Source organism: Pelodiscus sinensis, chromosome 10, assembly GCF_049634645.1.
Source record: "Pelodiscus sinensis isolate JC-2024 chromosome 10, ASM4963464v1, whole genome shotgun sequence".
NCBI lineage: Eukaryota > Metazoa > Chordata > Testudines > Trionychidae > Pelodiscus > Pelodiscus sinensis.
The window spans coordinates 37,108,532-37,123,885 of NC_134720.1; the positions used below are offsets into that span (position 1 = coordinate 37,108,532).

At 44.4% G+C, this 15,354-nt stretch overlaps 1 protein-coding gene across 2 annotated transcripts in view; it reads left to right on the forward strand.

Moving 5' to 3' along the window:
• Nucleotides 1-15,354, forward strand: part of SERPINI1 (serpin family I member 1) — a 98,545-nt gene that overhangs the window by 53,090 nt on the left and 30,101 nt on the right. For both annotated transcript variants that reach the window (XM_006127779.4, XM_075937885.1), the window contains exons 2-4: nucleotides 8,884-9,151; nucleotides 11,225-11,455; nucleotides 14,972-15,166. In XM_006127779.4, the coding sequence (XP_006127841.2) occupies nucleotides 8,902-9,151; nucleotides 11,225-11,455; nucleotides 14,972-15,166 (676 nt within the window). In that variant the 5' untranslated portion in view covers nucleotides 8,884-8,901. The remainder of the gene's footprint in view (nucleotides 1-8,883; nucleotides 9,152-11,224; nucleotides 11,456-14,971; nucleotides 15,167-15,354) is intronic.

Genomic DNA, 15,354 nt, shown 5'->3' on the forward strand with positions numbered 1-15,354 from the left:
ATAAGCATAAGCTTATAGTTAAGCATGTACTTTGGTGCTTTACTGAATAGGGATGCTTTGCTGAACTGGGGCCTGAATCCATTTGATATCTCTACTATCTTCAGTTTTAAACTTATTAAATTTATTTCTCAAAACTGTGTACTAGGATGTGGTTTAAAAAAGAAAATCTCCATATCCAAATTGTGCAAGGGGTGGGAGTAGGATGGCAGGAAAACCTATCCATTAAAACAGGGGGTAAGGAACCTTTAGGATTGGAGGGCCACTGACTTCAGGGGCCACACGCTCAAGTGAGAAGCAGAAAGACGTTCACTTTCCTCAAGTTCCACCTCAGAGTCTAGGAGGCCTGGGGCTAGTAGATTGTGTGAGGGCTCCCTCACACTCTGGAGTGGCCTGAAAAATGGGGGGCTCAGTGTATATGAGGGCTGCTGGGAAACAAGCTGGGGTGGAATGTAGGGTGCAGGTGTGGGGTCGGGAAGGGGTGATACAAGAGGAGGGAGATGAATGCAGGGTCTGGGTGGTAGGCAGCACGGGATGGGGGCAAGGGCACAGCTCCCGGGGGAGGGACATAGTTCCAGGGGGGTGTCTGCTGCTCTGCATGGCTCTCTTCTCTGCAGGGAATCACCACATGAAGGGGCAGTGCCTGCACAGAACCCTTCCCTGCAGAGCACAACCACTTCTCCCACCTTGTCAGATGGAGTCTGCAGGCTGGATCAGGCCTTGGCTTGCTTGTCTGGGCCATCGGACTTGGAGATTTCTTCCACCCCCCACAGCAAGGAGCCAGTGCATCTGCCTCAGCACCCTGTGGGGGAGCGAGGGGCAGGCCAGTATGTTTCCCACACCTGAGTTCGAAGCCCCAGCCTGACCACTAAAAGGGAAAGGTAGCTTTGAACAAGTATAAAACAGAGGAGAACTAGAGAAGTTCACGGAGGATAGATCAATCTGTGACTGTTACCCATGACAGGCAGGGGTGGTATCCCTAGTTGCTGTTTGCCAGAAGCTTGGACTGGGTGACAAGGGATAGATCATTCTGGGTATGTCTACACTGCAGCGTTTTTCTGGAAAAAACTATACTTACATCCACACTGCTATTGTGTTATTTCAACAAAGTCAGAAGAACAGAGGGGGTTTTCCGACAGTGGTAAACCTCTTCCTACAAGGAAGAAGCCTTTTTCTGAAAAAGCCCCCCCCCCCCCCCCCCTTTTTTTTTTTTTTTGACAAAGGCATGTGTGGACACAGCGGGAATTCTTTTGAAAGAAGAGGCTTCCACAAAATAACACTAGTGCCACTCCATTCATATTAATCGCCGCTTAAATGCAAGATAGCGTCCACACTGATTGGACTCTATCTGTTGAAAAAGCACATCCCTTTTTTGTTGCTCTTTTGCAGTGTGGACATTCTCTTTCAAAAAAAATTTTTTCCGGAAAATCTCTTCCGAAAGAAGTCTGCAATCTAGACACAACCTCTATGATTACCTGTTCTGTTCGTTCCTTCTGAAGCACCTGGCATTGGCCACTGTTGGAACACAGGATGCTGGGCTAGATGGACCTTTGATCTAACTTTGTATGGCTGTTCTTATGAGACCTTTTTCACTTATTAAGTTAAATATAGTCCTCCGGTTTTTGCTTTAAGATATTGATAATGCTTGTCTAAATATAAATAACAAAGCAATTTAACTACCAGAGAACTCAGTGAAACTACATTGTTCTCTTTTTCAGGTAGCTTAATGGCAAGAAATCTGGTGTCTTCATTTACCAACAAATCCTACACTATGATTTAGCAAAAAACTAAAATATATTTTAAAAGTTTAAGATGTCAGGTGTATAGGATTTTTGTGCAAGGAAAATGAATGGTGTTCGGCTCGTATTGTCTAAGCCTATGTTAGTATTTAATAGTCCAAACTAGACATTGAAGTTTTCTCTCTCTAAGATTGATGCAGCTCCCTTTCTGCTATTGTTACAGTCTATCTGGATATAGCTCATATGGCAGACTGAGTAGTGAAAAGTTATCTTTGCAACCAACAGAAATTGGAAAGTGTTTTTGAAATGACAGAGTATTTGATACAATGTGCATCAAACTAATTACAGTACCCATTTCAATTTTCAAAGTAGGCTGGCATGAGTTAAAAATACCGCCTTAGTGTGGTAAAGAACTTAAATATGTGCTTAAGTTCACTCTTATCCAGTAGAGTACGTAAAAATTATTTAAATCTTTATATGAACTTTTCCAAAATTTGGGGGCTATTTGGGGGCAGAAAGGCAGGATGTGCTTTGGGCCCATCCTTGGAGAAGATTGTTGAACTTCTGCTTTAAGGCTTTGGACTGGTATTGAGGAGATGAGGAATAAATTCTTGCCTCTGTAGACTTGGAAGAAGTCACTTAATTTCCTTGTGCATCAGTTTCCCGTCTGTAAAATGAAGATTGTACAGTTTTCCTCCTGTTCTGGCTGTTTAGATTATAAATCATTTACAGTAGGGGAGTGTTTGTACAGTGCCTACCTAGCACAACCGGTCCCTGACATTCGGAGTTTCTAGGTGCTCTTTTAATAATAGTGCATTCTCTCTTTCTACGAAGCCTAAAATGTCCCAGGTAGCAAAGGCAGTAGTGTACCACCCATTATGATTGCTACCCAGTAATTTTAGGAATTTAATCTTGTTCATGCTTAAAATACATCAAACAGGCAAGTAAGAAATCCTTACTGTCATTAAGGAAGGTAAATGGGAAGCTAGTGACAGATAATCTCGTTATTAGTTTGGACCAGAATGAATTCGATGGCTTAGTGTTCTTGAAAGAAATAGTGAAGGTCATGCCTCAAAGACTGGGAGACATTTCCCTAAGGGAGACAAAGAAATGTGACATGGTTTTATGATTATGCTAAAGTAGGTTGTCCAGCCATAAGCAACAGTCAAAGCTGACAGGGGCCCAGGACCAAGTGATTTGTTTTACATCATTCTAAAGCAAAAACTAATGAATAAGAGAACCTGCAGTGGAGACTTTTTTAATATATATATCTTGCTAAGAAATGGGAAGGTGATTGATCTACAATAAGGGATTAAGAGACATACAGTTAAATTCAGTTTCAGGGGAATTTATTGGAAGCTGTGGGATATTGCCTGATCTCAGATTGCCTCTAAATTTTCAATTACTGCCTTCAGGGTTGACAGGTTCTTTGTCCCAGGATCAGGCCCAGTATTCAGTTATTCTCTGGTTGGGAACCCTGATGTGCACAAATGCAGCACTCACACTACAGGAACTCGTGTATATTTACAAGTTTATAGTTTATTAATAAATTTAGCACAGTCACAAACACCCCAGTTTCATAAGATACGTGGGGTATGTACATGTATATTTCCATACCATATACTCACACCATTTCTTCTAGAACTACCCAAAGTGTTAATGATCATCCTCCTCATCACCTGTGGCCAACATTCTGACACCTCCAAAGGACTACATCTCCTTCTCCTACCATCCCTAGGTTGGGATTCCACTTTTATCATACATTTACGCTGACATTGTTATGTTTGATGCATATTCAATAGGGGATGTTTCCTTTTTTCCTTAATTTGTTTTTCCTCACCTTACTAATAGTGAAGTGTCTTTTTCCAATATATCGGTCCGTATATCATTGGTCTCAACTTGCGTCAGTTTGTTACCATGGGCCTTTTGTGGTTGTCGATCACATTTATTATTTCTGTCGTATCTGGTTATTCAGTCTAGTATTAACAGGTTGTTTTCATGTTTTTCTAAGTAATTATGTACAGGCAGTCCCCGAGTTACATGGATCCGACTTACATCGGATCCCTACTTACAAACGGGGTGAGGCAACCCTGCACTAGCTGCTTCCCCCCAGCAGACCAGGGAGATGCGGAGTGGCTTTTCTCAGCAGACACCTCAGCTTGAGAATAAAGGACTGAGAGAAGTGAGGTGTGGGAGAATAAAACTGAGCTCTAGAGAAATGTTTTGGCTAGAGTTTCCCCTACAATATGTACCAGTTCCGACTTACATACAAATTCAACATAAGAACAAACCTACAGTCCCTATCTTGTACGTAACCCGGGGACTGCCTGTACATATAAGTTTGGAGGTACAGGCAGTCCCCGACTTACACGGATCCGACTTATGTCGGATCCGCACTTACGAACGGGGCTTTCTCGCCCCGGAGGTCGAGGTGGCGGATTGCTACCTGCGAGCTCCGGGGCGAGAGAGCCCCGTTCGTAAGCTGCTCCGGTGCCCCTGGTCTGCTGGAGACCGTCTCCAGCAGACCAGGGGCACCGGGCGGGTTCCCGCGCTTCTGAGGCTTTGCCAGAGCAAAGCCTCAGAAGCGCAGGGAACCGCCACTGCTGCCGCTTCAGTCCCGGTGCCTGTGGTCTGCTGGGGACTGTCCCCAGCAGTCCACAGGCACCGGGACTGAAGCCGCAGCCGCGGCGGGTCCCACGCCTCTGAGGCTTTGCCAGAGCAAATGCTCAGAGGCGCGGCACACCGCTGCCACTGCGGCTCTGCTCCCCGTGTCCCTGGTCTGCTGGGGGGGGGGGGGGGGGGCCCTGCTAGTGTGCCCCCCCCCCCAGCAGACCAGGCTTTTGTTTTGGACCCTGGGGCAGAGCAGCTGGGGCGCTGCCGATTGGTCCTGCAGCGCCGCTCTGGGCACTACTGGACCAACCCGGCAGCACCCCAGCTGCTCTGCCCCAGGTCCTGATTCAGCCGCTGCTGGTCAGTTTCAGCAGCGGCTGAATCAGGACGCCTGGGGCAGAGCAGATGGGGTGCTGCTGGGTTGGTCCAGTAGTGCCCAGAGCGGCGCTACTGGAGCAACCCAGCAGCACCCCAGCTGCTCTGCCCCAGGCGTCCCTAAGTCAGCTTCTGCTGAAACTGACCAGCGCTGACTACAGGAAGCCCGAGGCAGACTTGCTCTGCCCCGGGCTTCCTGGAATCAGCTGCTGATCAGTTTCAGCAGCAGCTGACTTGGGGACGCCTGGGGTTCTTAAGTTGATTCTGTATGTAAGTCAGAACTGGCGGTCAGTTTCAGCAGCCGCTGAATCTGGACGCCAGTTCCGACTTACATACAGATTCAACTTAAGAACAAACCTACAGTCCCTATCTTGTACGTAACCCGGGGACTGCCTGTATTCTTGGAATCCCCTATACCATGGACAGTCATTCTCTTATCACCATCTATCTAGGTGAAAGATCCTGAATATATGTGAACTAACTATTCTACCTGGGTAAAAGGTCCCAGACAAAAATACTAACTTTGCCTTAGCTCAGCATACAGAACATGGCCTGTAAGTCTCCTGTGTTATAGCCAAGCTGCCAGTATAGTCAAAATCATGATGAAATAATTTGTGTATCATAGGCAGGCAAGCAGGTTAGTCCTATATGCTACATATAGGACAACGCCCAGACAAATAGGCAGGGCTCAACAAATCTGCTTATCTACTCGGCCTGCAAATATGTAAACAAAAAAGAATATGTAAGTAAAAAATATGGCTCCATAAAATAATGCCTGGCTAATATGCATGCGCTCCTAAGTGCATCAGGAAGGCCCTATTTTTGCAAATGCCACTGTATCCAAACCACAGTGTTTTGACTCACAGGACTGGAAGAGACCTCAGGAGGTCGAGTCCAACCCCCTGCCCAAAGCAGAACCAACCCCAATCATCCTAGCCAGGGCTTTGTCAAACCAGAACTTAAAAACATTTAGGGATGGAGAGTCTACCACCTCCCCTGGTAACCTGTTCCAGTGTGTCACCGCCCTCCTATTAAAATAGTTTTTCCTAATATCCAACTTAGGCCTTCTCTAGTGCAACTTGAGACCATTTCTCCTCATTCTGTCATCTGTCACTACTGAAAACAGCCTCTCTCAATCCTCTTTGGAACCTCCCTTCAGGTAGTTGAAGGCTGCTATCAAATCCCCCCCTTACTCGTCTCTTCTGTAGAATAAGCCCAAATCCCTCAGCCTAGTAGGTCATGTGCTACAGCCCCTTTATCAATTTGACTGCATTGCGCTGGACTTTCTCCAACGCATCCACATCCTTTCTGTAATGGGGGGTCCAAAGTTGAACACTATACTCCAGATGTGGCCTCACCAGTGCTGAATACAGGGAAGAAATAACTTCTCTAGATCTGCTTGAAATGCTTCTCCTAATGCAACTTAATATGCCGTTAGCCTTCTTGGCTACAAGGGCACACTGTTGACTTATATGCAGCTTCTCATTCACTGTAATACCCAGATCTTTGCCATACTGCTGCTTATTCAGTTGGTCCCCTCCCTGTAGCCATGCTTGGGATTCTTCCATCCCAAGCGCAGGACTCTGCACCTGTCCTTGTTGAACCTCATCAGATTTCTTATGGCCCAATCCTCCAATTTGTCTATCCCTACCCTCCAATATATCTACCTCACCCCCTAGAATGGTGTTATCTGCGAACTTGCTGAAGGTGCAATCTGTCCCCTAATCCATTTCATTAATAAAGATGTTGAACAAAACCAGTCCCAGTAAAAAGTTGTCTTGAAGTTAGTGTTTTGATTTCTCACTGAAAAAGTAAAAATCTTATGTGTGGCTCAGCGTGACAGAGATCACTAAATAATGGCTACATCAGAGTTGTAGCCAAAACACCTGCACATCTGATTAATGTTTGTTTCCTCATGTATAACATGGGGATAGTAATGCCTAATTTCTTACCCACTAACATCCCTATCCCGGAATGGTAATAGAGTCAAGTAATCACATGAATTCTTAGAAGTTAGTCAACTATTCTATAGTCCCCAACTGTGGGGCCAGCAGTCAGTGCGCTCCAGCCCCACTCCTGGGTAGTCCCCTGCCACCTTACACTGCAGCCTTTGTATCAGTGGCAGCAGCACGGGGTGCCAGGTGGGAGCCGGCCCGTGAGAGGAGCAATTTTTAAAACCAGCTCCTCTCGTGGACTAGCTGCCTGCTGCCCTGCGCTACTGTGTCAGAGGCAGCAGTGCAGGGTGGCAGCAGCCCCTGTCCATGGGGTGGTGTGTCTGAGCTCCCCAGGGATAGAGGCTGCTGGGCAGGGGGGAAGGTGAGGCTGCCACGAAGTAGCCTCTGTCTGCAGTGGCTTGGGCTAGCTGCAGACAGGTGTTGCTGCGGCAAAACAGCCTCTTCCCTTGTGGGCCCAGACCCACCCCCCTGCAGACAGGAGCTGCTGCTGCCATGAAGCAGCCGCCACTGCCCGTGGTGAGCCTGGACTCCCCATGAACGGGGGCGGCTGTCGCTTTCTGGCAGCTTCTCCCCCTCTTCTCCCCCCCCCCCCCCACTGCTGCTTCTGATAGCCGGCTTCCCCTCAGCACCAGCTCCTGCTTCCTTCCCCCCTGCCCTTTGCTGCCTCTGATACTAAACAAGTGTTACAGTTACATGTCACAACACCCCAGAGGGGAGATGTCAACGAGTAGTTGACTAGATGATAAATGTTAATCTAGTCAACTACTTGCATTCCCCCCCCCCCACACACACACTGTTGCATTCCCCCTCCCCGCTGCCTCTGTATCAGGGCAGGGGGAATGCAACAGTGTGGGGGGGGGGGGGAAATGCAAGTAGTTGACTAGATTAACATTTATCATCTAGTCGACTACTCATTGACATCCCTCCTCTAAAGTGCTTTGAAGACGAAATATTAAGTAATATTATGTTAAGATCACTGACTTAACATAATAGTTATGTTAGGCCCGTGCATCCTGAAATAGTTGAGCAAACAATTTGGCTTCCACATTGCCAGCCCCAAGAATTCAGAAATCATGAGGCAGAACTCACAGTAGTCATGAGATTCAGCACACCCAAAAACATGTTTATTTGCCTTTTGGCTTTGGAGCCATTTGAAGTCCTGTTTGCAAGCTTTCCTCTGCAACTGAGGGTTACAAAAACTTAATTTTTTAAAGTATAAACTGACATTCTCACAAAATGGCAAAAACATAATGAGACTTGTGATAAAATTGTGGAAGTTGTCTCGGCATGTCTCACGCTGCCTTGTGCTCACCTGCAGACACTGCCCTGCTCACCTCGCCCAGGCCAGCATTCCCAGCCAATAGGAGCTGCGGGGATAGAGCTTGCAGGCAAGAACAGCACAGGAACAGCATTCCCCCCTTCCCTCCCACACACACACACTCTTGCAGCGCCATGGCTGCAGCCCGTTGCGGGGACAGTAATGTGTGGAGCCGCCTGCCCTGCTTCCATCAGGCAGGACCGAATAACACATCAGCTAAGCGGACCTTGCAAAAAGATCTGTACTTTTGACAACTCAGAGGTCTCTTGAGCCTGGGGGCCTGGGCTGCAGCTCTGAAAGCCCCTGTGTTAATCTGAGTGTGCCTGGAGTGGGAGCTGGCTTGAGGTGTAGACTCAGGTGAAGAGATTTGAGTGTGACTGCAGGGTGAAGAGGAAGCTGAGCAACGCACACAGACAGTATGCCTCTCTATCTCCCAGCCATTGCCTGAAATGTCACAATTTCAAATAAGTAAATGGGACCTTTCCCTAGGCGGACGAAGACATAGCTCTGTATGCAACTGCTTTTTTAATACACATACTACTGGCAAACCAGTTTGGAAGGTTGACTTTTATTAGACTTCAAAAACTATTCTGATTGTACATTTGTTCTCCTTTTTTTAAATACTAGCAGTGAATTTTGAGCATAAAAGGGCACAAAATAGATAAATATTGTAATTATCTGTCTTAATGATCTGTTTGGATCACACATGTACTAGCTTTACTTCTCTCCCAATAAATAAGTTTTCTGTTAATTAAAGAATTTGTTTTTTCAGCTGTGGTACAAAACAATGTAATTTACTTTTCTCACTCCCTTGTCCTCTCTCTGTCCAAATTCTTGAATGGTGCCTGTTGTTTCTTAAACACTCATCCTCTAAAATTTTATCTTTCAGAACTGAAACTCACAAGACATGTACTTCCTTGGGCTGTTGTCTTTGCTGGTTTTGCAAAGTAAAGCTTTCAGCACAAATTTTCCTGATGAAACGATTTCAGAATTTTCCGTGAACATTTATAACCAGCTCCGGGCCACCAGGGAAGATGATAATATTCTCTTCTCTCCTCTGAGCATTGCTATTGCCCTAGGGATGGTGGAGCTTGGAGCTCATGGGTCCACCTTGAAAGAAATTCGACATTCCCTAGGACATGACAGCTTGAAAAATGGTAAGGTCTAATGGGGGGTGTGTGTGTGTGTGTGTGTGTGTGTGTGTGTGTGTATTTTTGTTATAAAGAAAGAGATGGAACCTATTGAACAGCCATAGAAACATCAAGATTTTGTTGGTTTGGTTTAATGACATCCTGGCCAATAGTTTGAGCCCACCGAAGCATATTCTGGTAGACTTGGCATAGAACTGTAAACTCAGGAACTCTAGTCCCAGTCCTGACACTGCTCAAGATTCAGAATTCAGGTCATTTCAACTCTTCACTTCAACTTGCATTTGTAAAATAGTGATGACATCCACCTTAAAAGCCTCCAAAATATTTTTGAGGATGATAATTTTGTTAATGCCTGTAAAACAACTTGAAAACAAACCAATAGAGTTAGAATGTAATATTCTTAAGGAGAAAAATAGTAGAGGTTGGACCTCCTTTGTCAGATACCCTTGGGACCTTACCCATCCCAAAGGAGGGAATTTGCCAGATCAAGGGAAGTCCCTGCCACCGGCCTCCCAGGATGCTCTCCATCCCTGCAGCTGGCTCTTCTCTGGCCCCATTGCCACTGGGCTCCAGCCTGCAGGGCTTGGACTTGGGATCCAACGCACAGGGGCTCCCTGGGGATGGAGCTCCCCAGCTGTAGCAGTGCTGCTTCTCCTCCGCCCAACCAGGAATCCCTGTGGACAGGGCTTGCCAGCTGCTCCGCTTCTGCCACACTCTGCTGGGGACCGGGTTTACTAGCTGCCCTCTTTTCACTGCTGGTTTCCCCACTGCTGCTGCCCAAACTGTCCAAGGCTTCCTGGGGACAGGGCTCACTGGTCCCGCTGCTTCTCCATTCGGCCAGGCCTCTCCGAGGACGGGGTTCACTGGTCCCTCTACTAACCTGCCTCACTGGGCTCCCCAGGTATGGGGCTTGCATTTCTGGGCACCAGGGCTCTCTGATCCAGCAACATCCATATTCCTGTCAGACGACAGATGTCACCAGACCAGAAAGTTCCAGATTTTGGAGGTTCAATGAATAGAATTTCTTGAAACTGTAGTGTGTGTGTGTGTGTGTGTGTGTGTGTGTGTGTGTGTGTGTGTAATGTCTAATGAAAATATTAGTATAGCTATTTTGATGAGACTAGAAGATGATCAAATTTAGAATAACAGAAGAAATCTTAACAGCTGGTGTAATTTGGTAAATATTTATCCTCATTAGAAAAAAAAATCCTATTTAAAATCTGTAACAGATGGGCAGATAATGCCTATTGTATGAACTACTTGTTAGTTGAAATACAGAAACAAGAAAATATGAATCTCTTTTCAGTGCCCATTAAACTCACTATACTTTTTTCTCCATATGCTTTATTGACTTCTGATTTGACTCCAAGAGCAATTCTGGTTGCTGAAAATTTCAGTCTTTGAAACCTGTCACTGTCAAGAGTTCCTGGTTACCTAAAAGACTGCTTCTCTCCATCTGTGCATTGTCCTGACAACTGCAATTAACTGAAGCAGTTTTTCAAGTCCCTAAACTTGAGCTTTTCAGATAGAGTTCTCAGTGGCGGACTTTAGCATTGAAATTTCGTGTTTTGTTTTGTTCAGAGCCAAAATTGTTAACATTTTAGGACACAATACAAGACCCATTAAGCATTTGGGAGGGAAATATATGTGAATAATTTTCTACAACTGTCAGGGTTATGTGTGGGAATGAGGGAATGGCTTGCTAATGCTGTGTATGGTGGGGAGTAGAAACCCAAATGTGGCATTACATAGTGGTCTGCCATGGGGATTAATTCAGCTGTTTAGCATCTGAAATGGAACAGTCAACCAAGTGCACATGCTAGTTAGTGTAGTAGTAAATAGTGGTATTGTGTGTTTGTACTGACTTCTGATTTGTTTAAGCTTTATAAGTCTGAGTCTTAAAAAAGAAAATGAAGATAAACAACTTGAAAATGTTAATGGGCCTTCTGTACTGAGGTTAAAATGTCATTATGAATTGATAGTGGAGAGAGTGTGTAATTTCCTTAGTATGTTTGCCTCATGAAGAAAAACAAACTATTTCTAATATTTCTTTATTTTTTCTCTTTCTTTTCTCTTCAGGTGAAGAATTGTCCTTCTTGAAGGATCTTTCCGATATGGCAACTACTGAAGAAAGCCAGTACGTGATGACAATTGCCAACTCCCTTTATGTGCAAAATGGATTTCACATTAGTGACAAGTTTTTGCAGTTGGTGAAAAAATACTTCAAAGCTGAAGTAGAAAATGTAGACTTCAGTCAAAGTGTAGCTGTAGCCAACCACATCAATAAATGGGTTGAGAATCATACAAATAGTAAGTCCCTATGGTTCTTTTATTTCTCTTACTGTAAATATTATTATTTTTTCTTGAAGTAGGTCAATATTTGATTATCTCTATCTTGTCTGACGCCTTCTCTTTCACTTAAGATTATCACTCATGATACCATCTACAACATGTTTTGTAAGTCTTTAAGGTGCTACTAGACTATTTGTTTAAGATTTTCCTCTTACAGACTAACTAGGCTACCCCTCTGAAGCTTAAAATTGTTATTTCTCTTATAGAGAATTCTAGCATCAGTTCTTAATATAATTGTATTGTTCCTGTACTGTCATAGTCCTTTAAAAATCAGCTTTTGCCATCACTAACCATACAATGGTATGTGAGAAACTTATCATTTTCTTAAACATAGAAGAGGAAATAATTGTAATATCTATTGATTAAAAAAAGTCACTTCACTAGTAATCAGTCTAATTTGAGTCTCTATCATCTGCATTTTAATATAGATGTATTAATGAAAAGAATAGTTTAATCATGCTTTCTGTCTAAAACATGCTTTCTTTCTACTACATAAAATATGTTTGCATTAATGGCCTGAGCTTAGCAATGCCTTAAAATGAGAATAGTGGCTTCTCGTTACTTTTCAGGATCAGGCCCAGATTAGGGATATGGATGGTTAATGGGTTAACTGGTAGGGGCTTGGGCAGCTCCCTGCCTGCAGCAGGCAGGGAGATGCTCCAACCCCTGGAGCCCATTACAGGCAGAGTTCCTCTGGCCATCTGACTGGAGCAGCCCCTATCCATGGTGGACCTGTACTCCCTCCCTCGCCCTTCCCCCCACAAACACACACACTTCCCCTCTCAGGCAGGGGCTGCTCTGACGAGCCAGCTGGAGCAGCTCCTGTCCGTGACGGGCCCAGCTCAAATATATTTAGGATTAGGAACATAGGCCCAGTTTTGGTAGACAAGTGCAGATCCAATGACAAAAATCTGGACACTTGCAGCCCCTGCTGGCTGCAATGGAAACCATATCACTGTAGCCAAAGACAGAATTTGAGCACTAATCAGACTATTCCTACAAAGGGAAACGGAGATCACTAGTAGGACAAAACAATACATGCAAAGCAGCTAAAGCAAATGTTTCTACTCAGCTCTGCTTTAGTATTCTGATTGCCTGCATGGTGCTCCTGTTGATTGTTTGGTTCCATATCTACTTGGAGAACAGAGTATAAAAGCAGCATGCGTTCCAGTTTGTGGATCAGAGAGAATAACTTTGTTCTTTTTTCCACCACTTGTCTGTTAATTTGTGACGTTAATATTTTAACAATAGAGGCTAGATTCTGTCCTTGGTTGCAGTACAGTAAGTCACTAAAGGTAGTGTCCAGAATCTTTCCAGGAATTTCTACCACATACATGTCCCAAAGGCTGGAGAAGGATGGCAGGAGACAAATTGCTTGGTCATTACCTTCAGTCCACCCCCTGTGGGGCACCTGGCACTGGCCACTGTTGGCAGACAGGATACTGGGCCAGATGGACCTTTGGTCTGACTCAGTGTGGCCATTCTTATGTTCTGACATCTGAGTTAGTGAGAAGCTGTGGGAATAAGTGCTTTATTGCAGGGGCGAGGAACCTTTTTTTCAGTCAGGGGCCATTGATCCACAAAAAACATCAGTTAGGAGCCAAACATAAGCCACACATGAGGTAAAATCCTCCCATCTGTTTGGAGACACAGAGATGAAGTGGGCAAAGTAGCACCAGCCATGTAATAGGTCACATCTTACTGTCATAGTGAATGCGTGGTTGAGTGCATCTTTCTGCTTTTAGAAGGTACAGTGTAAGCAACTGTCTAATGCCTGCTGCACAAGCATCCTTCATGCTGACCAAGCTGGCAGTCTACAATACACAGGGGACATGGTGCACTGCCAAGAATTAGTGGTCTCTCCGTTTAGTGTCACTGTAGTACCAGAGCTTGTTCTTGCCTGGCTGCTGTCAAGGATGGAGCCCCTCTCCCTTAATAGCACAACAGTGCCACAGTGGTGGTCAAGATTTCATCCATGGCTTGTTAAACACATTCCTGTCAAAGCTTTGAGTAGTAAGTGCTCATTGAGATACAAAATTAATGAGACTCAACTGTCTTAGGTTTCTGTATCAGTGTGGAATATTCTTAATATACAATAGTCTGTGTTACCAAGAACTGGTTGGAAAATGCCAATGCAAGTGAAATTTCAAACAAGGAAAGGAAAGACTTCTGAATTGTTTTCCATGTTGAAACCAGCTTTCACGTTGGAACTCTGTGTGTGGGGTGGGAGAGGGCGGGGGGATAAACTTTCTGCTTTATGGGACATTGCCCTGCATAAATTGAAGTATAAACAAAAACAGTCACACTTCCAGTACAGCCTGAACCAGATTCTGCCTGCCAGTACACTAGTGCGATACCAGTCGGTTGCTCTGTGGCGCTCTGCATGTTCATCCAGAGACAGAATTAGACTCCAAACATGTTCACGCAGGAATCTCAAGTTGAGAAGTAAGAGCCAGATACAATTTTTTTAACCCATTGTAAAGCATGTTAGTGTCACAAATTGGAATAAAGAATCCTCCTGGGATGAATAATTTAATTAATTGACTAGATTTGTCCCTATTCTTACAGAGTTGTAAACTCAAAATTATTTTACTGAAACCAAGCTGTATGCTATCAGCTGTATCAGGTAACAGACAGTACACTCTGATTGGAATAATTTATTTAGGTCTGTGAGAATAGCAGATGCTCTGCTCTGCTAACAAGCCTCTCATGACTAGAGCAGATGTAAGATGTCTTTTTTTTTCCTCTTCTTTTTTTTTTTTTTTTTTTTTATCTTTCCATGAGCAAATGTCCATGGATCTCATACTGAGGGATTCCTCCCTTTAGCAATCCTTACCTTGGAGCCTGGGATGTTGCTTGAGAGAACACTGGGTACTTGATGCACTCTTGGGGCCAGGACCAAGGCAGGGCAGCCATCCAGGGTGCACAGCTGCCCAGGGTGCAAAGCTGTGGGGGGCAGCATAATTACGGGGTTAAAAACAGTAGGGGATGGTAATACACTTGCTCATCCACAGAGCAGATTTACGTATTTGCTCATCATAAGCTGTGCCCATTCTTGATGTCAGTCAATGGGGCTCATGTTCTTAAAGTTAAGCACATCCTTAGGTGCTTCTTCAGATTAGAGCCAAAGTCCATGAATGTTGATCCCCAGACAGAAAATAGAAAACTGTATCTTAATGACAGGAGAAACATTCTTTATTTGACCTATATTGCCTCTTAATCAAGGTTTTGGTGTGAGCTATATCTCAGAATTACTCCTCAGAAGCAAGTGACTGCTAGGCACTTTAAGGAAAGATTTACATACTGACACAGTGATTTATATTTTGAAAATGGTGGAAATTTGATTTTGTGATTTACTGAGAAAATCTGAATTGGAAATTATATGTTGGTGCTTTTTTTGCAAGCTGGATGAGTTTTGATTGAATATTCAATTTTATGTGAAGTTTGAAGCACTCCTTTTCCTTTCTCTGACAGACATGATCAAAGATTTTGTCTCATCAAGGGATTTCAATGCTCTAACTCATTTGGCCCTCGTCAATGCAGTCTACTTCAAGGGAAACTGGAAGTCTCAATTCAGACCTGAAAACACAAGAACTTTCTCTTTCACTAAAGATGATGAAAGTGAAGTGCAGATTCCAATGATGTACCAACAGGGAGAATTTTACTATGGTAAGCTGGGACCTGGACAGCTGACTTACATTAGTGCGGATAGTACTAATTATTGCAGAAATGACACCCCATATTCACCCATGCACAATTCTATCCATGTCTGTGTATGGCTGCCAAACTCCTGATTGACTTTTCCTTGCTGGGTATTTTTTCACATAGATGGTCAGTTACACATTGCCTTGACAAAA